The following is a 22,372-nucleotide window of genomic DNA, read 5'->3' as shown; positions in this document are numbered from 1 at the left end:
ATGTTGGGACATGTTTGTCCCAACTATTGACTCAAGATACCCTTCGTCCTGTCTTGTCCCAATATTTTGTGTGTGTATTCCTTTTACTGTGTGTGTATTAATTATTATATTATTTTTATTATTTATTGGTTTATATTTTCTATTTATTTTTACTTTATTTAATTTTGTATTGCTCTGTGATACTCAATTTGGCCAAACAAGTTGCAAAATATTTTCTCATAGTTATTGATATTAATTTAAGAATTAAAAAGAGAAACTCAAATCGCCACCATCCAAGTAATCTAATGAGTTTATTTTTTAAAAAAATATATATATAGATCCCGAGGAGCAAACTTAATCACAAATAACTCTCATGAAATTTAGAAACTACAACTAAGTCGCTTAGGACCTAAATGTAATTTAAAATTGAGATAAAAAGATAATAATGCTCGTATTAAACATATATACATACATTAGTCAAATAATTTACAACTACTTCATCATTATTTCACAACCATAACTTCATTTTTTTTACAACTATAACTTCACATATCCAATAGTTAAATTGATCAATTTAACTATTGGATATGTAAAGTTACAAGATCAATTTAATTATTGGATATGTAAAGTTACAATTGTAAAAAGTTAAAATTATAATTATAAATTATTGATAAAGTAGTTGTAAATAATTAATATTAAATTTTATTAATAACATATGATTGTTTAATTATTGGATATATGAAGTTATAGTTGTAAAAAATTAAAATTATAGTTGTAAATTGCTGATGAAGTAGTTGTCAATTAATTATTTAACTGATGTAATATATGTTTGACGAGAATATTATTATTTTTGCAGCCTAATTTCAACTTATACTTAGATCCTAAGGGACCTAGTTGTGGTTTTTAAATTTTGTGAGATTTGTTAGTAAATGAGTATGCTTCACAGGACTTGTATGTAATTTTTCCTTTATTTTTTGAATTTATGTCTAGTTATTGTAGCTTTTTATAATCTAAGTTTATAATAGACTTTAATCAAATAGCTTGCACATGTACAGGGGCTCATGTATTTAGGTTAGAGTCGGGCCTGGAGGCCTTATTTAAATAAGCGCTCAAACTTTGAAAATTAATTTTTTTTTAAAGTAACAGGACTGAGAACATGGCCCTAATAATCCTGTAAAAAAGGGCTAGACCTTGGTGATCCTTCAAACCTGATTATGTTATTATTATTATTTTTTATGGAACATGCGTTTAGAAGCCAAGAAGGACCTACTAAACGCTTGAATCATGAACCCTAATCACTCCTCACTCAACTTTTTAAACCTTGCTACTTGTAATTGCCTTTCCTTCTTGCTTGTCCTAGCTCATCTCTCCCTCACCGCCTCACAAGTTTTAGCCACAACCAATTAACCATAGTTCATCTTAGCCACTGCCACTCTGTCTCACTCAGTCTACCTCTCATTCCTCGCCCCTCAGGGTAAACTCCTTGGGTTAGACTAGTAAGGTTACCCTTACTAATATTCCCCTATCACCCACAAATCAATATCATCAATCATTTGACAAAAATTACAATTGGAAAGATCTGAGTTTCCAAAATTCACAAATGGAAGAACAACATTAAACTTGCAATGAAATCTCAAGAAATTTCATTTAAACATCCACTTGCATGCTATATGTTCAAAACTAGAGCATCAAAACTTTTATAGAAGCCCAAAAATCAAATGCGACCCAAACCATTGAATTCGAAACTCAAATATGTCATTTATGTAGAAAATGGGACGTGTTGTGGCTAAGCACCATTGCACCACAGCATATTGCATAAAGTTTGATAGCAAACTATTGCTATCAAATGACAACACTGGAAGTAAACTTTCAATGTGTCTCAAATCTTTGTTAGACATCTGATTGAGAATAGCACAATTTCTACAGGAAGTTTTCTCCTAATTCTAGCTAATAGTACAATTTTACATTCAAATTCATTTTCTACAAAGAGTTAGACAATCAAACCCAATTTCACTCTTTTTTCACAAAAACTCACCACAAGGGTGCAAAACTCACAGACAAGTGTCAAAAGCCTACACTGACCACCTTATGAACTCAATGAATTTTATTAGACTCATGCAATACACCACAACAATACAAAAACTCATATAACCTAAATTTACCATGCAACCCTAAATTTCATAAAAACACAAGGGGGAGGAATCTTTGCACAAATCAGTCATTTTCATTTCAAACCAGTCAAAATGCTCATTTTTCTACTTGTACAAGTATTTTGGCCCTATACAAGAGTTTACAACCAAAACTCACTAACCCAGGATGCAAAATGCATAAGCTGTACGCTATAGTAATGCAAGTAATTCAAAATAATCATGTGTATCCTAGTTGGCAAATTAACATAGTTAATAAACATAAAACAAACACATTGAGGCATACAAAAAAGATTACTCTACAATCATATGCCTCGGCACATTTTTCCCAATCTCGATGTGATGAGTTGGGCTTAAAAATATTAAGAATTGAGGAGTGAGTATAACCACTCAGTAACCAGTTTCACCTAATCTATATAATTGCATATCAATTTAAAATAGATGTAAATGGACAATAGCTACACAATTAATGCATATGTGACAATTATGGCCATGGTTCACAACACTAACAACCATGTGACGGGGCCCACAGCACATATATTCATATTTAGTAACAATGAACATCATGAGGTCACAATAGTACCAATGATGTGCCCCGAACACATACTGGACCATAATAATAATAGCCATGTGGCCGGATCTAAATGCATGATTAAATGCTACCTTATACCCTTTTGTTACCTTTGACATAAAATTGGTGGCTATCTCGTGATTATGTCCTTCATAGACTAACCCAGCCTTTTAATTGTGAGGAGCTATCGAGCCAGGGTTTACTCACTCACTTGTACAACACGATTTCCCCCAATACTAACAACCATGAGGTGTCAAACCCCTATTCTAGCCTCCTCATGATCCCATAGATATTAGTTAGATTTGAGTCTCTCATGAAACAAGTAAGACAGTCTCGAATCAACTATGAAATAAGGATTACCTCTCAATTTTAATGATTGGTGCTAAGGCAAGTTCCTGATTCCAACGGTTGCCGCGAAGATCACGTGGATTTACTAATTACTCCTCTCTTTAGGTGAACTCCCGCCAATGATCAAGCTATGCACATGTCACATACTATGCATTCTAATCCACAATTCACCTCATATGAATTCACATGTCCATACTCATAAGTTCTACAAACTCTACATGTCAAACCTTTGTAAGCTTAAAAGTTTACCCCTCACAATAATCACTTCTAAAGCTTCTCCCAAGTTTGAATGGTGCCAAAATGAATCACTTTACAATCATATTACAAGGATATCATCATTATCTCACTCTTAGGTATTTATCAACATTAAACTCCATATTTTCTATTCTATCAATTATATAATTCACTACCCATACATACCCAATAGGTTGACTAAGTTCCTTTGACCCATATTATCACTAATAACTCATTAAATCATCATTAATGAGTCACAAATATTTCCAACCACCACATTTATTGCTAATTATGAGTATTAATGTCTCACAACCACTAACCCCTCATAAAACTATTAAAGTTGGGTTTAAAGACCCTAAATAACCCTCATTATATGCATTTTAACCAATGAATTCAGACTTATAACTCTTATGAACTGAAAATCAATCTCTTAACTCAAACCCTAAATTTACTTTTCATAAATATGGTAGAGAAGGGAAAAGAGAGGCATAAACTACTTACCTTAGGCGTTTAGAAGTTCTAAAAGATCACCAATGGTCCTAATATATATGCCCTAGCAGAGCTAGGTTTGTCTTCATTTTTCTCCTTTCCTTCTTTTTTGATTTTTTACAAAGACATGAACTGATAAAGTCAGAATTTTGGCACATGCAGCCATTTGCCAAGGCACATAGCATAAAGAGGCCTGGTTCACGCTTATCTTCTCTTGTGAGCCATGGCAAGCATTCCCTGTGTTGTGGCATGTGGCACAGAGGGCTTTTCTCTACTTTTGATGCCTGAGTGGTCCAACCATACTTCAAACCCGCATCTTGGGTTGAAATCAAAGTCAAATACACCTAGTAGACCCCTCTAGCCACACACTTCATCGACTCACTAATTATCCTCATTAAGTTTAATTAATCGTGCTTAATTTCTCAAATATTACACTCAACTTCAAGTCCTCGCCCTCATCTATCAGCCTTACACCTTTTACATCTCGCCTACTTTGATGGTTCTAATGTTTTATTTATAAACAATGAGGATTTAGGTTTTGATTGATAAATGTTATAATTAATTTAGACTTCTAAATGTTTGTTATTTAATTTTTAAAAGATTATGAAGATTTTAACTTTTTTCAAATTTTAAAATATTTTAATTAATTTGTAGTGCTTTATTTTATTTTAAATTTTTTCAGAATAGGGCTTACGGGCTTAGCCCAGAAACCTTCAAATAAGGGCTGGGCCTTAAAAAGGATGAAAATGGGAAACCAGGCTTAAAGGCTCAGGCCCTTATGGGCCGGGTGTAAAACCTCTACTTAAACACATTATTAACATATACTTAACCTTAATGTGAAGCTACCATGGTAATTTCAACTAATTTAATTAATAGTAAAAGATATCATGGAAATGAAAGGATCAACCTTGGCTATATAAGAATTCAAAAGGCTAAGTAAGAAAACCTTATAGAGATGAAATCATTTAATGTCAAACCGAGTTTAAAAGGTCATTTAACTATTATAAATCAGAGTAAAAAGTGTTTGTGAGGTATAAAAATTAATTAAAGTTGTAAACAAGTCAAAATGAGGTAAAAAGTATCATTTTTGCTTAACGAGGGTACTTTGCTGCGGTCAGAGAACGTTAAACCGTAGCCAACACTTCTAGTGAAGATTTGGCTACAATCAAATAATCTCAAAAATTTCTTTAATTGAGGCCAAAAATTTATAAGCCACGGCCAAAGATGTCATGACAACAACTGTCAGACAGCTATCAATCACAAACTTTCGATGCATATAACTTTTGACTTGAATCTTTGATTGAGGTGATTCAAGCACTCACATATCAACAATTTCATAATTTAGCTAATAGTTTTAGTTTCAGGTCAATTTGACATCAAATGAAGAATTTGGACACCCGAGATCACAATTTCACATTTTTGCCCCTAAAACCATCAACCAAGTGTCTAAATCTCACACCATATGCCATTAGCCCTCATAAGGGCTTGTCCTAATAGTTACAAGCACAAACAATTCCTAATATAAGAATTGACCATTGAACCACCATAAAGCACATAAAGAGAGGGTGAAAATGCAATTATTTATATTCAAGCTAAATAATCACCTAAAATATATAAAACTCATTTAACTAGTCACAATATATTTGTTCAAACTATCTTGGCACACTACCATAGTCAAATTAGAGATTTAGACCCTACTATAGCCATGACAATTAAAAAAGGACTAAATTCAATGTTTAAGGCTACAAATGCAAACGAACTTTAAATAAATATAAGTCAATATTAAATATCCCTAATTGGAAAATATTATATTTGAATTACACATAAAAAATAAAACTAGAGACATTACAATTGATTACTCAGTCTCTAGCTTTAGAAGCCTCCTTTTTGCCCTTAACTTGATCCTCGCCTATGAACATTAAACTATGAGAGGGAGATAAATATCTTAGTAATCAAGTAATTTAATCAAGCATATGAAAGTGTGGCATTCACAACAATTAAGTATTTAATATCACATAAGAAAAACTAACATTATTTACAATGCATCATTATAATATATTTTGCATGATCAAATGCATCTTCCTTACCATTCCTTATATCATCTAATCGAATCTATAGGCTATAATATCATATAGGTCTAGCTTATATGATTGGACTATCCTCGTTCTCTAATTATAAGGGGTCACCTAACTAAAGGCTGCCACACTCACTCTCAGACCATGAATTTTTTCTACTCGAATTTCAGGGTGTCATAATTGTCCAACCTACATCGTCCAATCCAGGATCGATGATACTGAGCATCGTGCCTGACCCACGCCACACCTATAGGTTGTTGGCAATACTAAGCACATAAAATAGTGAAGTATGCCAACCAATATGTGCAAACTCAGTGGAAGTTACATCACGTGGATTTTCTATCATAATCCCTCTATAATACTAAGGTGAACTCCTACCCATTATGATCATGTAAGTTTAATCAACATATGCAAATTTAGACTCATGCATATCATAGTAATTCATCATCCTCATAATTTATCAAGACTTGCATGCTTATCATAATCTACATCGCATCATAGTTTACAATAGATTGTCATATAATTAACTTATAACCAATCCATGCCCATAATTCATATTTCAAATACTATATAACATCTATATAAATATAATCATCAAACATTTCATCACAAATATGCATACTTATGACAACTCTTAGAATATCATCAATTACAATCACTTATCATGTTAATACGTATTCATGTCATAACCAATCTAGGCTTAACATTTCATATTCCAATATTACATAACATTTATATAAATATAATCACCAAGCACTTCATCATAATGAGTCATGTTTCATATTTAGATGATAGTTCAAAATCAACATATTCATTCATAAGCTTATTTTGCTTATTTCTAGCCAACTATAATAATACTTAAAGTATAAATGCAGAAACAATGATATACTATAATAAAATTCCTTATTACCTCAACTGTTAGTTTGATTTACCAACCAAGAGTACCCGCGAATATCAAATGTGACCTCTGATAGGCTCAATAGCACCAATAATATTCAATCTACAATCAAACACATCAATATTCATTAATGACTAATTATCCTTAATTAACTCTAATCAAACCCTAAACCCAAAATCGCATTATGGTTTTCTACCCACAACCAAATCCATTTTTTAGTTTAATTAGTTCATTTTGACTCCTATTAGTTTAATCAACATTATTGATGACCCATAACCTCCTTAGCTCAACTAATTAGCTTTAAAGTTTATCCCAAATCCAACTATTAACTCCTAAAACATCAATAATATCACAACTTAAAGGTTAGACATTTAAATAAACACCTATTAATCCTATTAAAGTTAGAATTTTAGGCAAAACCATAATTCATTTTCGGACTCACAAAGAACTACCCAAAAACAGTGATGAAAATGTGTGAGAGAGGAAGAGAAAAGGTTATAGGCACTTACCCAAGTGATTAAAAAATCCAAATATACTCAATTAGACGCCCGTAACAAATCCTAACAAAACTCTCCTCATTCACATTTAGACTCCTATTTAACTCTCTAATTTTCTGAGCTAAAATGCAAACTTGGAGGCTTACAAATTTAGTTTTGGCTACGGCCAACGATCAAAAATCAAGGTTCTGAATATGGTCCATCCAGTTGGCCTAAATGTGGCCCAATATCACTTATGGTCCAATTCTAAGCCCTAATTAAGGTCTAATATACCTATTAGCCATCCGTATATTATCTTTTAATTAAAATTAACCGTTGATTGTCTAATTTGTCCTTAATTATTCAATTAACCTTAAGTTAAATTTTTTAGGATATTAGACCGGACCCATAAGGGCCAAGCCCACCTGTTTCCCGACTGTAATTTATATCTACCTATTTGTGTGTTGAAACTCAACTAATTAATTATATGTATATAGAGTATGATTCTACATGTTAGTTGAGTATTATTAGTTATTTGAAGATACAAGTAAGGGTGTGGCTAAAGTAAGTAAGAGTGATTCTTAGGATGTGACGTCCCGTCTCATTCTATCTTGACTCTTATCAGAACATGACAGCTTTTAGAATGGGATAAGACATGGAATAAAATTTGAATCTCGATTATATTTCAAGATAGGACATAAAAAAGTCCTCACCCATCCCGTAAACACACTAATTTTTAAGTTCTAACAATGTTTTACTTTCAGGTAAAAAAAAAAAAAATTGTTCTACTGAACTATTGCTGTTTTGTGGAGTTAAAAAATGGGTGAGAGGATCCATGGATAGACTAGCACATTTTGCTTGCTGAAACGTTTTAGACCCACTTTAAGAAATAATCTGTCTTGTCTAAGTCGCCAAAAAAAAAAATTGTGACTTAATATTTTTAAGGTGCATAGGGATTAGCCTAGAAATGCCTTTTTCTGGGGAAAAAAAATTACCTTTTGTTTATGCTAATCATTATAGGACAAAAAATATGTTTTTTTAATCAAATTTAGAAGCTAATATTTAAAAGTGGGACGCAGGCGACGAGAGGTCTACGATAAAACTATAGAGGGCCAAGGAAGGGGCATTGTCTTGTATATGAAAAAAAAAGAGAGAGACGTAAATATTTTTATTTTATTTTATTTGCAGTTTCTATAAAGAAATACACTCTAACTTGTGTATATAAACAGTATACCACTTAGAAATTGTTATATCTATAATGTGAAATTGTGCAACTCACTTCCCGTGATAGAAACATATGACATATGAAGACTTCACAAATAAATGCGGCTTAGTCATGAAGATACGCCGAATATATTTTTGAAAAATTGATTTTAAATTCCTCATGGATCATAAAATGAATACCGATACATCATATTCTAAATGACAGATAATTATTGGTGGATTGTTGGAATCCTTTAAATTCTTTTCAACCATTTTTTTCATTTAAAATAGTTTGTCAAAATTATAGTAAACTCTATACATGTACATAGAAATTAAAGCGAGTCATTTTAAGACTAATAAATAGCATGATTTTTTTAGAAAAAAATAATCATCTGATCTTTGACATATTAACTTAGTTATAACTCAATTTCTAAACTTTAACTTGTTATAACTCGATTTTTATAGTTTTGATTTGGTTATAACCTAATCCCTTAATTTTGATTCTTGCAACTCAATTTCTATGATTTTAACTATTTAAATATCGATCTCTATATTTTAAAAATAAAATTATAAGTATTAAAATTATGTTAAAATTTAGGACTAATGTTTTAAATTAATAAGGGAGAATGATAGAGAGGATTCAAAAGAATTAATTAATTTAAATTAGGTCTCAAGTGTCAAACTTCAAGAATTCGTCACTTAATCTCTCAATTTTACAACTCCCTTGTAATTAATTAACAACTTTTATTTTAAATTTTAACAAGAAAAATAATTTTTAATTCTTTAACCATATTAAAATTTAAAAAATAAGTTATAAATTCATCACAATATAGTTACAAAATTAAGAAATTGAGTTGCAAATTTATAGAGTTTGCCACTTGAAACCTAACTTAAATTAATTAATTCTTTTAAAACCTCTTTGTCATTCTCCTAATTACTAAACCCTTTTAATCTTTATAAAGATTAAAATTTTAAAATAATTTTAATTTTTATAATTTTATTTTTAAAAATATAGAATTAATATTTAAATGGTTAAAACTATATAGACTGGGTTGTAAAAGTTAAAGTTAAGAAATTGAGTTACAACCAATTTAAAATTATAAGGATTAAGTTTTAATGAGTCAAAGTTTATAAATTAAGTTATAATTGGGTCAAAATCAAAAGATCAAATGATTAATTTTTTTATTTTTTATAAGTTTTATAAATATATTAATGAAAACATAAAGTAGACTCTGATCCAACACAAAATATGGGGCCAAAGATAACAATATGTCATAATTGATCTGAATTTACAACTTCCACCCTTTTTCATATAAAAAGAGGAGAATTACAATTAGGTCTCATATAAAATAATTAATTATTATAAGATTTATTAATAACTAAATTAAACTATATTAACAACTAATTATATTATCAATACATTTTAATTCAATTGTTAGTAAACTTTATAATAATTAATTTTTTATATGAGATTTTAATATAATTCTTCGTATAAAAAATCGCCATGTGAGAATTTGGAAGATGTAGAAAAAGGAGCTACTTTTTATTCTGAGTTAAATTTTGCATAATTGTAAAAAGGAGGTTCATTTTCGTACATAATAGTTTGAGAGATAAATCATTTACTTTGGTTGATCAAATATATTAGTCGCCTTTCTTTGTTTTAAAAAAATAAAAAGATATATTAGTCGCCTTTGTAAAATAATTTTCCAATCTCATATGTTAGTCACTTCATATGAAAAGACGAAATATTAATTAATTTTGTCCAAAATCATTCTCACTTACAATCTCTTAGAAATTATCTTTTCTAAAATAAAATTCATACTTTTAGGTGGGTGGCAAATTTAAAAATTTATATTTTAAAATCTCATTTTTTTATGAACATAAAGGTACAAGCTCCACTAACAATAAAAAATATTGCTCTCAAAATATCGAGGACTGTAAGTAAACTCTTACTTGAATAATAAGAACCTCTATTACTCATATTAATTTTATGCAATAAAATCATATTAATAATTTAAACATCTCTTATTGACTCTATGTTTAATACTGAAGAAGCTTATGGATAAGGGTGGTCTAATTACTATTTCTATCTTAAATTATAACATACTTTTAAAAAAAAGTTCAACATTTCAAATATAAAACACTATATTTTTATCTTGAAAGAATAAAATTGTAAAATATATTTAATTATTTAGCAAACTTTATTAATATATATATATATATATATATATCTTATATCTGGGGCGGAGGGAGCATTTTGTCTTGGAGGTTCCATGGAATTTCAAAACCCCACCATTTACAACACTCTGGAGACAAACAGATAAAAAGTGATGTAAAAGCAACCACAGAATGTGATACGCCCATATTTGCTTGTTTCTCTTACCTCTCTCGTCTAAAAGCCAAAATGTTCGTTATTCCTTCTAAAGTGCTTGAAAGTTAATAATACAGTGCGTTATTACTAAAATTGATATTTGAGTCTACGTTCTCATCATTGCTCATAATCATCAATGCACGTTATGCTGCCTAAGACTCTTATTAGCACCCACTGTGCTAATCTAAACTACACAAACAAGGTTAACAAACTCGGAGGCACAGCTAAAATTTAAATTAGTGATAACAAATTTGAAAAAATATATATCATATGTATGCCCATTTCATTCATTAAATATACTCATTATATTCCCTCCCACTCAAAATGCAAGACTTGGTTGAGGATTTATTTTGATCTTAGATATAGGATCTCAATCTTCTTTGTTTTTTTTTTCTCATTTAATATATATATATTTTTTCTAAATTATGCTTGTTAATTTCACAATTTCCTCACTCTCCTTGTCTTCTAAATTTAGTGCTCTTTCTCATCCAGAGTATCCTAGGAAAAATGTCATTTTTTAATAAATACTAATAAATAATCAACTTTATCAATTTTTAATCTCCATTAATTAATTAACTTTGTCTTAATTTTAGAACTAAAGAGGATATAATTTAGTACGAACATAGATTTTGGTTCCTAAACTTTTGGTCAATTTAGGTAAAATTTCACGTAGTTTTTTCATCAAGGGACTAATTTTTATACTTACTATCAACTTTGATCAATTTTTATGACCTTATTAAACATCACTGTCACATGATAGACACATCATCTTTAGAACCTTTAACTAAAATTGATTAGGTGAAAGAATAAGTTGACTTTTCACTATAAGTGTAGGAGTGTTTGATACTTTAAAATTATTTTTGATGCAATATTCCCCTTAACCTCTTAAAAATAATGTAATGAGACCTATACGGTTAACAAATGTTAACTTTTATCATTAGTTAAGCAAAAAAATAACAACAAAGACATCAAAAATCATGGGAAATGACCAATAAAATTTCTCTATCCTTTTTGTAATTTTTTGAGTCCTTGTCTATAATTGTTGTATTATTTATCTCTTTTTTTTTGTGTAACTATATGGTATTCAATATTTATTAAGCCGTACAACTCTAGTAGTGTAGTATTTTTTAACTAATATAGTTTGAATTATTAATTTTGTTTAAAAGTTCTTCAACTATTGTCAATATTTTTTTCGAGAGAACTACATTCAACACAATTAATTACTCTCAGGTCTATTGACAATTAATTTTAGAATAATGACAATAATATGTTGTCATTCTCTTAAGCTCAACTGTTAATGAACCTAAGAGTAATTAATGGACATAACACTAAATGTAAATGAAATGCAATTTTCTTCCATATACTTCCAATTAATTACTTATGAACACCTTTGGATGCATATGTGATGCTTTTTTCCATAATGTAACTGCTATTCAATGAAATGTAATTTTCTTCCATATACTCAAATATCATAAATGCATATTCATATAAACAAAAGAAAAATTACATTACTTTGAAGGATGGTTGCATATCATGAAAAAAGAGTTGCATATAATTGAAGATATCTGCATATAGTCTTACAACATGACATCAAGTATAAATTTTTAAAATATTCAAAATGGTTATTTAAATAAATGAAAGAAAAATTACATTTCTTTGAATGGTGATTATATACCGTGAAAAAGAGTAACATATCTTTAAAAGTACCGCATATAATCCTAAAACATAACACTAAATGTAAATTTTCATAATATCAAAAATGATTATTTAAATAAAGAAAAACTAAATTATATTTTCAGAATATCCAAAATGTATATTCGAATATAGTTTAGAACTTAAAGTTTGAATATTATACCAATATTTTTTTCATAATATTACAAATGCATATTCAAAAGATTTTTTCTTTTTTCATGAAAACACCAAAGTATATTTTGAAAACTCAAATGGTTATTATGAAAATATACTCATTTTTTTATGAAAATACCATAGGATATTTTAAAAACGCATATGGTTATTCTAAAAATTTACTTATTTTTGTATGAATACATTAAAGAATATTCTAAAAATGCAAATAAATATTCTAAAAAATTACTTATTTTTCATGAAAATACCAAAAAATATTCTAAAAATACAAATAAATATTTTAAAAATTTACTCATTTTTCATATAAATATCAAAGGATATTCTTAATAATCACTATTTTTATATGTAAAGTTTAATTACATCAACTTAAATCATAAAGAACAATAATTGAACACTAAAAAATACATTTATCATTAAACAATAATGTGTTTTTACATCTATTAACAACATAAACTATGTTACATTACAATAAGATAATACAAGAATCTAGACATTGTTTGCAGACACTTTTAATTAGGCGCAAGTGCTTGCTTGTCAAACTCAATCCACTCATGTTCCCCAGCTTCTCCTCAATCGGTGCTTGTTTTTCATGTGGTGCTGCCCTTTCCCGGTAGTGAAGATCAGACCTGGAGAGACTTTAAGGCATTCAGCTCCTTCATGTGCAACCTTCACAGAATTATTCCCCAATTGCTTCTTACGTATCTTCAGTGCATTCATACAATACAATAATGCAGTGCCTCCTTGAAATTCAAAACCACAACATAAATCTCAGCCAAATCACGTTTAGCTTCACCCAATTCTTTACTATCTTCTTCCAAACTCAATTATTTGATCTCCATACATTAGGTTCATAGGGCTCCTCATATAGATGTGTTGGCCAAAACTAAAATCATATGATATAGCAAAATCAATTGTAAACTGAACACAGTTCGTGCTATAAGGAGAAAAAGAATCAAGACAAAATTTGCGACTCTCACCCATCATAATCTTATATTTAACTACTTATCCATGGAATCAAACAGGCTATACTACTTATTCAATTTAAAACTTAAAAAGAAAAGAACCAGATTCATTACCAAACCCAAGATCAAGATGGAGGAATTTCCTGAATTATCAAGCATCACATTTGGGGGGGGGGATACTCATTCAGTAAATAGAAAAACTCGTTGTAAACCCCTACACGATAAAGGATGATACTTGGAGAAGAAAGAGCAACGATGATAAATGAAGTGGGGAGTGATGATCTAATAAACATATTTTAAGGTTTCTGATTTAAAGTAGGCGGTGCATGATAAAAATAAGAGTCAAAGAGGGAGCATAGGTGAGAATCGCGGATCAACACCAACCTTACCTTATTCATCATTGTCTCCATCACTAGCGGAATCATGATGGGCTAGGACAATATGCTACGAGAAATCTCATCGGATGGGAGCAGGGGAGGGAGAGAATTTGCTAAAGGTAATTTAATCATTTATCCCTTCATACATTTCAATCAAGAGCATTTTAATCTTTTGATCGTTCTATTTGATGTCACTAGATCTCAATCCTTCCTCAAATTCCAAGTCCTTCTCAACAAATTCAAATTTGGTCATGTCTTTTTGAACAATTTTTCCATATTAATATTATTATTCCATGCTTTAATGTGTGTGAGAGAGAGAGAGTGTACGCGTGTGTGTGTGAGAAACTAAAAGTGTGTGTGTGTGTGTGTGAAACTAAAAAGAAGGACCCACACCCACCGAACCGGTCGTTCATCCTTTCAGGGGCAATTTGCCATTCCAAACCACCTTAATTTCGGGTACCTAAACACATTGGCCTGTTTTGAAAGTGACATTACTGTATAATTGAAATGTATATATATATATATACATACTTGTATTTGTATTAAAAAAAAGAAATAAATATATATATACATAGATTCCTTTAAACCACAATATAAATTATAATTAATTAATTAACGGTTTATTATAATATTAGTTGAAATCTTAAATCTTTAAAAATATTTACATTTTTTATTTATATCCTCATTAAATACCTTATATAAAAGTTTTGATAATAGTAATTAAAATTTTAATACATAATTTTTTTAAAAAAGAGGAATAAATAAAGTAAGAGTATGATTGAAAAATAAATATAAGAATTATTTAATGTTATATATTTTGGATCAGGTAAAATTTTTAAAAAAATTTTATATTATAGTTTAAAAGAAGTATATATATGTGCTAACTAATATACATAGAGAGAGAGAGAGACACAGTGTAATCAAAACAAGTTGGCCATAGTGAAAGGGTTTAAGGTCGCTTAAATATGGTGAGTTTTAATTCTGTGAATATAAAAAATACATTCAATAAAAATGACTCCTAATTAAATTCGATAATACTCAAATCAATTTAGACAACCATATAAATGTTTATGTATATAAAAGAAAGACTGTGTCCCCTCCACGCCGCCTCTCACTGATCCACCTGACCCGCTCCGAATACATTTCCTTGTTTAGCAACACTCTGGCGCTAATGAGCTAGTGCTGTTTGTGGTCCATACAATGTTAACATCTGACAATGTTAACATCGTGCCTAAGCGTATATAAAAAGCTGAAAATGATCTTTCTTCCCACCTTTTTAATTTCTTTTAAACAATGCAAAGAGTCCAATGATTTGCAAAAATGTTAATCTCCTTTTTTAAGTTAAAGGTCCTGTCGTAAAATAAATGAGCAGGAATTACAAAGCGCATCAGATACCGACACCCCTTCCGCCAGACTCACTCTACCTTTCTTCTCGAGAAGCCTCTATCTTCATACCTTCTCTTTTTCCTCTCTCTGTCTCTCTGTTTCTCTCTCCCCCCATCACCTGCAACAATACCCGCGAAAGTCTGCAATATTCACTGGTTAGAATCATCAATCATGGTTCTTTTGCTGTATTTTGTGCTTCTCTTGGCTCTCACTGGTCACTCAAGTAAGCATCTTGATTCCCACTTGCGTATTTCAGATTTTCCACATTTGGTTAAATAGAGTTCTTCTGATCATGATGGGTTCTTCAGATTTTCTCTCTTTAAGCTTGAGATGATGAAATGGGTTTTCTGTACCGAGTGTCTTCTGCCTCTTGCTTCGTTTAACTGATGAAAGACTTCAATTCAAGAAGCTCTGACGATTCATGCAGTATCTGGTGTAAACTAACTGATTTGCTGGTTTTTCAACAATAGGTGCTCTATATTGTGTGTGCAAGGATGGTGTGGGCGATCAAGCTCTTCAGAAAGCTCTGGATTATGCTTGTGGAGCTGGAGCTGACTGTACTCCTATTCTTCAGAATGGTGCTTGTTACCAACCTAACACTGTGAAGGATCACTGCAGCTACGCTGTTAATAGCTACTTCCAGAAAAGAGGTCAAGCTCAGGGAAGCTGTGACTTTGCTGGCACTGCTACTGCCTCTCAAACTGCTCCTGGTTAGCACTCATCATCATCATCATCATCATCATCTTCTTCTTCTTCTAACCCACCTGCATTTTGGACTCTCACTGTTACTGATATGGATCTACTCTCTCTCTCTCTCTCTCTTTGTTGTGTGCTTTTGTTGTTGATCCATAGCTTCATCTTCTGGATGTGTTTTCCCTTCAAGTGCTAGGTACGCTTCTTGACTTTGGATCTTTATCAATATTTTCCCCCATCCATTGAATTGTGTGAATTGTCTGAATTTGGAAGAATTTGTGTGTGCGTGTGTGTGAAAGGTGGGAGATCTTGTTGGTTTGATTGCTCTTTCTCCATTGCATTAATCAGATTTTTCTGTTGACTCTTCCTTTTCAAGCAGCCAACTTGTTCTCTTTTCTTTTAGGTCATTTAGGTGCAGCTTTATATTTATCTATTTTCTTTACACTCACAGTGACAGTGAGTGCCATCTACAAATAAGATATCAGAGCTAAACTTACTGACCATGTTCAGTTCTTCCAAGTTGCAAGTAACTTTCACAATTAGCCAAGAGCTATATTCTTGGTTTAAGTCCCTATCTATTACCTCCCCAGAATCAGAATTCTGTTCCTGCAAAATTAACTTGTCCTCTTGTTCCCCACAAGTTGATCCCAGTCCCGGATCTGTGCCTAATAATCAAATGGCTGTTTCATCCCTGTACTCTAGGAAGCATCAACACCAGCACAACCTAGCCAAACACTGCAATAAGTGAAGTGCTCATGTGGGGGTGTTTGAAAAGGATCATATCATTACATCCTAGAATAATGGGTAAATGCAAAAAAACGGTTTTTGAAAGAGCTACCTTAATTGGGCCTGACCTATTCAGATAGTTGTGTGTGTGTGTGTGTGTGTGTCTGTATGTGTGCATGTGAAGGATTATATCATCAAACAACTATTTTCCTCCATCTAAAGTGTCTATTTTCTGCATAATTTCTAACATGATTTGGTTTTATATGTTGAAATGATGATTTGAAATCTCTTCTTGTTACAGTAGTACTAGCACAGGAACAGGCACAACGACAACACCATCAACATCGCCGACAACTGGGATAACAGGCACAACACCTTCCACTACAACCTCAACCACACCCACATCCACAACTGCAGGGACAACCACTGGCACAGGAACAGGGACATCAAGTCCTACGTTTGGGATAAGTCCTACGGCCACAACAACTGGGACAGGAACAAGCTTCAATGACAGCAAAGGAGTAGCTCTTCTGCAATCCACAGTGTTTCCATTACCATTATCCCTTCTTATCTTCTGGTTAATGTTCATCATTAGGGTTTAATTTGACTGGTATATATAAGAATGTAAACTTGGAACAACTAGTAGAGTGTGGGAGAGGAGTGGTGCGCGGATGGTATTTAGCCACGATATGAGGGGTAATCATGTAAAATTATATAAGGAATCATCGAGAAGAAAACCCCACTTGGGTTTGTTTGTTGGTTTCCTTCCTCTTCTTTCCGTGGGGGAAAAAGGTGAGAGAATTTGGTTCTTATTCAGTGGTGATACTTGGAGCTTGATATGACTCCCGAAAGTAGATAGATATGAATACTTATGATGGCATGATTCGATTGACAATGGGACAATTTGACATGAACATTTTTTTTAACTAATTATAAGACCATCAAATGATTTTGTTCCCGTGTAATAAGATAAAAGATTACATCGGGAAGTATTATTATCTTCAAATTCTTTCTATGTACAATCACTTTCTCATGTTTTATGTAAGAGTTTTAGGCATTTAAAATATTAGTCCTTAAATTTAAAAAAAATATTAATGCCTAAATTTAAAAAAACTAACTTTAATTTTATAATTTTATTTTTAAGGATATAGAGACTGGCATTAAATGATTAAAGTTGTAAAAATTGAGTTGCATCAATGAATTTCAATCGATTTAAAACTGAGAATTAAACTAAATTAATATTCAAAGAATGAACTTTAATTAAATCAAAATTATAAAAAAAACAAATGATTTTTTTTATTATGCATTGTGCATGACATATTATTTTAACTATATTTAAAGTTATCCTTAGCATCAATAAAGCAAGTGCCTCAACCAACTTAGAATCATTCAAGCTAATCTAAATAAGCTTCCTAATGGTTGAGATTTGTCAAGAAAACAATTTATAAATAAAATTTTTATTTAATTTTTTGGATCTTTCAATTATAATTATAATTATAAAATATAAAGTATATCATAAACATTTTTTAAAATAAACTTCGGTCATAATTTTTTTATAAAAAGAAAGCAAATATTCCATCACGTACTTTTTTGAAACAAGGTGAATCAACAATAATTTTGTCACCAATAAAATACTGTTGCCCAAATAATTGTACCATCCTCTCTCTGGAAGCTTTGCGTGATTCCTCCTCTCCTCCATTACAGGGAGAGTAGTAATTTTTACTTGAAACACTTGACTTATTAAACATAAGTCACTGCAATTATAAATTCTAAATAAATATACACAGAGACACATTTTTTAGTTAGATTTTATTATACTTATTTATGGTTTAATTAATCTATCTATATTTGATACAGTGAATTTAGGTAAAATTTCCTCATCATCCTACAAAAACGCATGTTTATGTGTTTTTTTTCTTTAAAAAAAAAAAGAAACCAATAAATCAAAAAGCAGACCGGACCAATCTGTAAGTTTCGCTATCCCAACCTAATAATGGCAATAACATTGTTCAGTTGTTGACACAACATCCACATTATCCATGAGGGATTGCTTTCAAATGTCACTCTCGACAAGTTCATGATGAAACCAGTAAGAAAAATAATCGCTCAAAATCAATCACATTCAGATTCAGCAATTATTTTCTCTTTTGGGCCGAGTGGTAGAATTTAATATCACATTAAGATCCAGAACAGAAATGTCCAGTTCATATAAACATAGGCTTCCACAAACAATTATAGAGCCATAGCTATTACAACAACAACAAGTCTTATCTCATTAGGTGAGATCAGCTATATGGATTGCACTACACCATTACGCTCTACCATAACTATTACTAACAATAAGCCATAACTATCACTAACCCATTTTTAACTTCTGTGATCAGCTCTATTGTTCCTATCTTTCAGAGCCCGAAGCAAGAACAAATACAAAAAATAGTTAGAGAAAGCCCTCTAAGCACCTTCTAACGTGAAACACAGTGATTTACCTAGCTGGTTTCTTTCTGAACAAACTCAAGAATCAATTAACAACTGAACTGGGGCTTTCAAGATGAGGTAGATGGCCACAGCTGGGGATCTGGCGTATAATTGCATCAGGTAACTCAGAATGCAGTCGCTGCAAGGTCAAATAGTTCATGAGTCAACTTTGGTTCCAATAACAGCATCAAGTGCATTAGAGGCAATCATGCCTCATGATCATGGATTTTGGGTTCAACACATGTTATGCCTAATTGAGCTCAACAATACTCAAATCCAACCTAACAATATAAGACATTGGATAATTCTGTGTGCACACACGTGTGCATGCAGAGAGAGAGAGCGGGCGCTAAATGATAATTTACCACTGCAAGCCTATTGCTGATGATGCGATCATTCTCACCCCAAAGGATGAGAGTTTTGTGCTTTACCTGTTAAATCAAAATAACTAGCATCATAGCACGAAGCAGAAAGCAAGTGAAGATATACAGTGAAAGGAGAGCTCTCATCTGCACATGCCTGCGACTATGTAAAGTGAACTTGTTCAACTCAAGTTGCAGCAGATGTACCTCTTTTATCAGAGAAGCGACATTATAACCGCCACTAGCCATGAAATCCACTGTAGCATCCTCCCACCAAGGCATTAAGCAATGCAAGCGACCCACCTATGTTAGCAACATCAATCTAAAATGATCAAGTGTACAAGAAGTTTTGCACTCCTAAAAATGTTACAACATAAATAGGAAGTTTCCAACTAAGACTGGTGTCCATCCTATTTCCTATGGATTTGGATATTCTGAACTGAGAAGTTTATGAATTGTTTCTGAAGTGAGAGAGATAGAGATAAAAGAAGTCAAGAAGAAGAGTGTTAAAATCAAAGATGTGAGTTCCATACATTCTCTCACTCATTTAAGTGTCACTCTATCTTCAAAGGACACTATAAGTTTCACACTTTTAGAAGATCCAAATCATATTTCCTATACTGAAAGTTTGGGGAACTTGAGCATGTGAAGATTGAGCACAAGAAAATGGCCCAATGAAGATATTCAAAATGCATAAAGAAATCTATAACATTGCATAAAGAAACTCACACTAGCCAAGTCGAGACTGGTACTAAATGATACGTCAGAGAAGGTCAAATAGGTCGCATATAAGCGCAAAGGAATGCTCTTCAATAAGTATACCTGAGTCAAAAGAAAGGTGATGATCTGTATAATAATGTATATGTTTACATATACCTTAATGGATTAGACGTTTGTGTTAATATGGTTCTTGACAGTCTTTATAACTAACTGGTGGAAAGTTTAATATTTACTGCTCCTATCTCAGTTGAAATTAAGAGTGAAAGAGGCTGTTTAAAACTGTTTTTATTTTATTGTTTTGAGCATTAGTGTTTTGTAAAATATGTTCTGAGAACAAAAAAATAATGAAATAGGTATTTTTCTCATTCTTCTTGTCTTCTTCTTCAAAACAATAATCCCAGATTACTTGAAAGTTGTTTCCATTTGTTTGTTCTCCAGAATAATATTTTAGTTTTTTGTTCTTTAAAACACTTTTTAAAACACATTATAACAGGTTTTTTTTGTTCTTTTATTCTGGAGAATAGAAAACTATTCTCAGAACAGATTGCCAAACAGGCCCAAAGTTTTTCAGTTGAACTGATCTAATATGAAGATTTCACAACATATTGATCCACCTAGAGAATGTTTGATATATGATAAAATTTTGTTATTCCTTTTTAAAAAATATTGGACAAGTGGTGTGTGTTCAAGGCTTTAGTAAGCTTAAGAGAAATACGCCAGCATAAGCTGCCACTCTAGGTAAGGTTGCTAGCGGTCCTGTTCCCTCTGCATATACACTGGAATCAATCAAAACAAGCTTTTCCACCTGAAAACATGAACTCCAAGTAATTGACCTGAGCGCACTTGAGTCATTGGACGAAGCTGTTTCAGAAGATAAATTCTCAGATAAATTAATGACTTAATCTAACGATTTTCTTTAACACATACAGCTTCCGGATGATTGGCGGCGAAGTCAATGGCAACAGCAGAGCCAAGGCTTGGTCCAACCAATATCATTGGCCTTCTGATGTAAGACTTCCAAAACTGTCATAAATAAATCAGTTTCAGCTTTAACACAGTATGACAAGGTATTTGGGTCCTCGAAAGATTCATGTTTCATGGAGTTAGTCCTTAAAGATAATTAGGTTAGGAAGCTACTAAGTTTGGAAAGCCCATCAATATGATCCTTGCCTCCATCAATTTAATCCGTTATAGGCCGTATTGATGGGTTTTTGAAAGTATTTGGAGTCAAATGACGATGATTACTAAGGACTAAATTGATGCAAAAAGTGTGCAACTTTGCTTCAAATCACCTAAAATAAGTTAAGTACCTGATAGAATGATGGCGCTTGGATGCTACATCGCATAATGGAAGATTTTCTGATGGATAACAAGAAAAGTAGACAAAAAGCATCCCTAAAAATCTCTTGTAGAGAGGCAAATATGTGATGAAAGCAATTAGTAAGTGAAGGTACAAAGCAAACCTAAATCAGAGAAACCCCAACCAAGAATGTCAATGGCCAGGCCTCAAAACCAGCTTCCTCCATCAATGGATATGCATATCTCCATTCTAAACATGAGCTGCACTCAAACGACTCAGAAATTCAGAGGCTTATTGAGCATAGAAAACTGATAAACTAATTCTTTAACAGATTTAAGAACCTGTCAAAACCATGCAGAAGAACTAACGGATTTGCCTTGTTTTGCATCACTGGCTTCACGCAGCTACTCATAATGGGATTTTCTGAGAAGTTAACCTAATGAGGTCATATGGAAATAGTAAGATTAATTTATAAGCAGCCAAAAAAAGATCGTAAATGGGTTTACAACGCTTAGAACTGTGGACTGACCAGACAGGCAGACAGGAAATAATGAATAATCCTATTCACAAAGGAACAATCCTACACATTTTGGGATCTTTAAGTCCATAAGCACGGGAAAAGTTTCAATAGAGGCAGCTTAACGATCGTAATATGCAACAACGGCACACATATCTCCTTTTCCTATACAATGCATGATGTTTTTTTATGTAAAATTG

General features: G+C 31.7%; 1 protein-coding gene and 1 pseudogene across 1 annotated transcript; one reads left to right on the top strand and one right to left on the bottom strand.

Moving 5' to 3' along the window:
- The first annotated feature begins 15,362 nt into the window (after window positions 1-15,362).
- On the top strand, window positions 15,363-17,712 carry LOC129311954 (PLASMODESMATA CALLOSE-BINDING PROTEIN 3-like). The gene is made up of 4 exons (XM_054954473.1): window positions 15,363-15,602; window positions 15,850-16,089; window positions 16,232-16,268; window positions 17,100-17,712. Exons 1-4 carry the CDS (start codon window positions 15,551-15,553, stop codon window positions 17,398-17,400), a joined length of 630 nt encoding a protein of 209 aa, XP_054810448.1. The 5' UTR covers window positions 15,363-15,550; the 3' UTR covers window positions 17,401-17,712.
- A 1,572-nt stretch (window positions 17,713-19,284) lies between these two features.
- On the bottom strand, window positions 19,285-22,112 carry LOC129310836 (alpha/beta hydrolase domain-containing protein VTE7-like; annotated as a pseudogene).
- Between the last annotated feature and the right edge of the window lie 260 nt (window positions 22,113-22,372).

Source organism: Prosopis cineraria, unplaced genomic scaffold (genome assembly GCF_029017545.1).
Source record: "Prosopis cineraria cultivar Desert tree isolate PC_DT_omini unplaced genomic scaffold, ASM2901754v1 PC5, whole genome shotgun sequence".
Classification (NCBI taxonomy): Eukaryota; Viridiplantae; Streptophyta; class Magnoliopsida; order Fabales; family Fabaceae; genus Prosopis; species Prosopis cineraria.
This window is presented reverse-complemented; position numbering and strand designations above follow the sequence as displayed.

Bases quoted from the DNA above. Each gene is read 5' to 3' on its own strand.
- LOC129311954 (XM_054954473.1), top strand. From the start codon at position 15,551: ATGGTTCTTTTGCTGTATTTTGTGCTTCTCTTGGCTCTCACTGGTCAC. The intron at 15,603-15,849 runs GTAAGCATCTTG...TTTCAACAATAG, and splicing joins GGCTCTCACTGGTCACTCAA to GTGCTCTATATTGTGTGTGC. The intron at 16,090-16,231 runs GTTAGCACTCAT...GTTGATCCATAG, and splicing joins TGCCTCTCAAACTGCTCCTG to CTTCATCTTCTGGATGTGTT.